Source organism: Rhagoletis pomonella, unplaced genomic scaffold (genome assembly GCF_013731165.1).
Source record: "Rhagoletis pomonella isolate Grant_MI unplaced genomic scaffold, Rhpom_1.0 Rhpom_scaffold_00002, whole genome shotgun sequence".
NCBI classification, from domain to species: Eukaryota; Metazoa; Arthropoda; class Insecta; order Diptera; family Tephritidae; genus Rhagoletis; species Rhagoletis pomonella.
In genome coordinates, this window is record NW_023458556.1 from 114,191,414 (window position 1) to 114,196,530 (window position 5,117).

The 5,117-nt window shown below is 37.2% G+C and overlaps 1 protein-coding gene across 1 annotated transcript in view; it reads right to left on the reverse strand.

The window, feature by feature from the left end:
• LOC118734353 (probable 60S ribosomal protein L37-A) overlaps positions 1–3,791 on the reverse strand; it is a 16,733-nt gene extending 12,942 nt beyond the window's left edge. The window contains exons 1-2 of the mRNA XM_036464080.1: positions 3,697–3,791; positions 3,271–3,406 (exon numbers count right to left, since the gene is read on the reverse strand). Coding sequence (XP_036319973.1) covers positions 3,271–3,406; positions 3,697–3,699 — 139 coding nt within the window. The 5' untranslated portion in view covers positions 3,700–3,791. The remainder of the gene's footprint in view (positions 1–3,270; positions 3,407–3,696) is intronic.
• Between the last annotated feature and the right edge of the window lie 1,326 nt (positions 3,792–5,117).

A 5,117-nucleotide genomic window follows, 5' to 3' on the forward strand; every position in this document is an offset into this window, starting at 1 on the left:
AATATGAAAAAAGCGCCGCAGGCGAAAATTTGGAATAAAAAATTGCGCGATTTTTTATTCTAAATTTTCAGTATTTCTTAAAATATAATTTAATATAAAAAAACGCCGCAGGCGAAAATTTAGAATGAAAAATCGCGCGTCTTTCATGTTTAGTTTGGCAATACCATGGAAATATATTCAATCTAATATCAAATTTGATAAAAGAGCAAGTTTTTGTAGAAACTAAAATTGAAAAGGTGCTTAGTGGAGAAAAACAAGCTAAACGGCGACGCCTGGAAAACAGAACATTTTATTAAAACAATTGTTATGGAAAGGGAAAAATATGCTCCCAAAGAATACTTAGCCAATATAGCTAAGCATCTCAATTTAATATAAGTAGTTAACGATTGTTTGTAAATACTTACTAATTAAAATTTTTTAAATAAATTCCGGTACACTGAAATTGTTTTGATGAAGAAGGTTAGGGGGTGGATTCAGGATTTTTTTAGAAAAGTATTCCCCAGTATTTTTCCCACAGTATTTTTGCGCAGATCTCTCTGCGAGCCTAACTACGACTTAACAGACACGATTTTGATTTGCAAAAATTGTATACCGACCTTTTTTGCCCTCATGTCTGTATTTTGATTTGTCTGGATTTTGATTTGCCGGTATTTTGATTCGTCTGTATTTTGATTTTTCTGCATTTTTGAATTTTGTCTTTATTTTGATATGTCTGGATTTTGAATTTCCGGATTATGAATGTAACCGTGCAAATACCGTTAATAACCTGTCTGTACAGTCCCAGTCCCAGGGGTGCTGTGCGTAGTGCTGGACCTGGTCCTTCAGCTCATGCAAGTTCGAGTGCTGACAACAGTAGCACCTTACTGGGAGAATTTCGGCTTCACTGTGGATGTGATGGTCTGGCGACATCAGAAGACATCCTCTGGTTGTCCAGGGTGTTGTATTGTGGCATGTCTTTAGTTTCGTCCACTGCGAACCAATTGTCCCCGGCGAGCACAAAGGTGCTGCATAATTTAGAACCGGGCGGCTTTGTATGTTTGCAACACCGTTTCTTTGTCTTTGGCCAAGTACTGCCGAATTGAGGACTACGGCTCTGTACTTTGTTGGCAATTTCGGTTGTATGCGCCGGGAACGAGAGCTAGATCTGACAATTTTCCGGTTATTCACCGTTGGAATTAGTTTGCCATCGATGAGCATACGCAGCTTTCGTCCTTGTGGTAAAATGGTTGCCGAGAGGGTTAGGCTCCTTGCAGTGAAGAAGCGAAAAAATTTGGAGTGGTAACCGTTTATATTTAAGCATAAGTCATCAATTTCATTTCCGGACGCTGTGTATTTTTTTTTTCTGGATTGTGCCTTGTCGGGGTTTTGAGTTGTCGGGATTTTGTCTTGTCGGAATAATGTGTTATCTATATTTTATTTGGTCGGGATTTTGTTATGTCTCTATTATGTCCTGTCTAGATTTCGTATTGTCTGGATTTTTAAAAATTGTCTGGATTATGTCTAGTCGGGATCTTCAAAGTCAGGATTATGGAGTGCTCCCATATTTCAAGTTAAGTTTTTTTTTTGCTTTTTATTTTATGGGTTTCCAATTTCAAAGTTGAACAAAAACTGAATTTCTACAAAATTTTCTATTGCTTAAATACCTTTTGAAAACGAATATTTCAGGTAACAGCCTACCTTGTTCTTTTCAAAATATATTTCATATAAATATTTTCAAAAAGGTATTTAAATTATTTATGAATAGTTTTTGAAACAAAATACAACGTATTAATTATTAACTTATAGTACTTTAATATCTATCTATTAATGAATTACTTAAGTAAAACGCTTTTATAAATGTTTACTAATTCTAGCACTTTTCACAAACAAACAGCAATGACAATGGCCGACAGTAAGAGCAAATGTGTGCTGTCATACGTTTCAAAAGTAAATACACCACAATTAAGGGTTTTTATTAAAGTGCGGGTAAGGCAAAAAGGAGTTATAACTAAAATTGTAATATTTATATCGATATACATATATCGAAAATTTGTAATGTTTATGTTTTCAGAATTTTTATGTTGTGTGGCATCACAACAGTTCAATTAGTCTAAAAAAAGGAGTAGAACTTGGCTTTTTTGCAACTTTAAATGCAAATTGCTTAAAAACTATAAGCCCCGGAGGGTGGGGCCTTCAGATTTAGAATCAGGGCCATCCCCACTACCCCCCCTAATATTTTGTTTCTTTCGAAGCCTAGATCCGTTTTGGAAAATTTTCCCTTTACAAATTCCAAAAAAGTTGAACGCACATAAAATATTTATACCTCTCTTAATGAGTACAAAAGTTCGTTAATTAGTTAAGGTTAGTCTTTAGGGTAGATTTAAAAAATCGTTTTGGATAATAATATTCGAACACACTAACCTGCACAAGTTTAAGTATAGAACTGATGCCATTATTGCTTCTTATTTGATCTATCTGCGTGCTTGGGTCATATAGCTATGGAGGAAGCTAAGGACCTCAAAACGCAGAATGGAAATAAATATCTTAGGGCTAATGAAATAGCCCGTCAGACGTGGCAATGCATATATTTCGCAGATTGCTACTGCAGCACGAGCAAGTTGAAATATATTTCCAAAATCGATTTGCGCTCTCTCAATTGCAGTCACTTCTTGCAACTTTTATTTCTGAAACTGATTTCAGAAATGTTACAGAAGGCTCTTTCTGGCTGTTCACACATCGAAACAAAATTTCTCTTTCCCAATTTGACACCGAATTGCGAGGAAAATTTGGAATATTGTCACGTCTGACTGGCTCTAAAGACACGAGTTGAAATGCTATATTATATTCAAGCTGTATTAAATATTTTGATTATAGTCCAATTTAATTAGATAACATCTCTTTTTGCTCTTTGTTCGAGCTTATCATTTAATTTTTAGCGTCGCCCACAGATGTTGTCGCAGCCTACGTCTCTACGCGCTACGATTCTCATATCGATGCAGTTGATTTTTCTAGGGCCGCATTTAAAATTAGTCTTCTCTTCTGAAAACCAAACTCAGTGCCGCAATTTAAAGCTTAACTCCCTCAGCTAATTGGCCTGCTTGAAGACACTATAAACATCTTAACAGAATCGCTTCCACTAATTTTCAATTTCCATACATAAAACCATATCATGGGCAAAACTAAACAGTAGTTTGTTATGAACATTCCCCCGACCTGATCACTACTTCTCAGCGCAGCTCAACTCAATTGTTTACATAAAATCCGCAATATTAGACATATGTATAAACTTACATGAACGCAACTTGGCAGCAGGATAACCACATTGGGAGCAGGTTGACTTTTGGATATGGTACGAAGAGCGTCCACAGCGACGACACAGGGTGTGCGTCTTATTGTGACGTTTACCAAAACTTGATGTACCTTTCGTCTAGAAAATATGAAAAACTTTGTTAACCATCATTAAATTCACATTCGAACTATTTGCTAGAATTGCCGAACGATTTCCACTGTGCCATTATGAGTTTATAAGTTATCTTCACAATCCGTAATCTGCTCACCGTACACGCTTGTTTAGCCCATGAATTAATGAAATATTACATTTTCAAAAAAAACTACATAGTGTTGCAGCATTCTTATACGATTTTCACTTATTTTCACATTATGATGGCTCAGAAAATCGTGGATTTTAAATTAATTTTAAACAAAAACTCTACCTACCATCTTGGATGGCGAACAGCCGTAGAAGAAAGAGAGAAAGGCTATAGGAACGAAATGGAACTAGAAAAAACATGGCTTTTGACAAATGTCAAAACCGAGTGCTGCCACCCCTTGATGGTTGGTTCGATTTGTAAAACAGCCACATTCTATTACAAACATTAGATCTGTTTTCGTAAACACCATCCAGAAAAAACCAATAAAAGCTTTCCTATCCTATTTAATTAATGAATTTATTTTATCAATTGCAACTATTACTATAGTCTAAGGGCCGGTTGTTCAATGTCTGATTAGCACAAATCGGAGGTAGAAGTTCCGGTTAAGCACAACTACTGCTTTATCGATCACATGTTACATGCATGATGTCGAAATCGTCGATAGTGTAGTGGTAGTGATAACCAGACATTGAACAACCGGCCCTAAGAGCTAGCAACGTTTTCGAGCACGAATTTCATGTCAGCTGGTTTTTTGATATGACATCTCTTTCACTCCCTCGGTTAGCGTGGGGGCCGTCAGGCAGGCGGTAATGGTTGCGTTGACTAGTGCGCATCGTATCTTAGGGCTGGTTGTTCAATGTCTGGTTATCACTACTTGCCGGTTAAACATCATTATCGACGTTTTTGACACCATGCTTGTAACATGTGATCGATAAACCAGTCGTTGTATTTAACCGGAGCTTCTACCTCTGATTTGTGCAAATCAGACATTGAACAACTGACCCTTACAGTTAAGGGCCGGGTACTCAATGTCTGGTTGGCACTAATCCCCCGGTAAACATCGTTACCGACCTTATCGACCCCCTGTTATATGCATGGAGTTAGAATGTCGATAACAATGTTTAACCGGGGAGTTAGTGTTAACCAGAGATGGAGAAACCGGCCCTAAGTTTATCAAGTTTATTGAAATCGCTGGAGAAATTTATCAGAAATGTGTAAACGAGTTTCCATAGAAATTTTGACATTTAGGGCCGGTTACTCAATGTCTGGTTAACACTAATCTGCGGTTAAACATCGTTACCGACGTCTTCGACTCCATGCATATAACAGGGAGTCGGTAACGTCGGTAACCGGCCCTTAGGGCCGATTGTTCAGTGACTGGTTATCACTACTTGCCGGTTAAACATCATTATCGACGATTTCGACATCATGCATATAACATGTGATCGCTAAAGCAGTCGTTGTATTTAACCGGAGCTTCTACCTCCGATTTGTGCTAATCGGACATTGAACAACCGGCCCTTAATGACTTTCAATTTTGATGATTTTTGACCAGCAATGTGTGTGAGGAAATTGAAAGGCAAAACTGATTGTGTGTGCAAGTTAAACTAGTGGTATTCATCTAAACCGATAACTTTATCAAGCAGATAATCTTATAAGTTTATGCACTCTGTTACATGAACGACCCACACTCTCTTTTCGTTTACA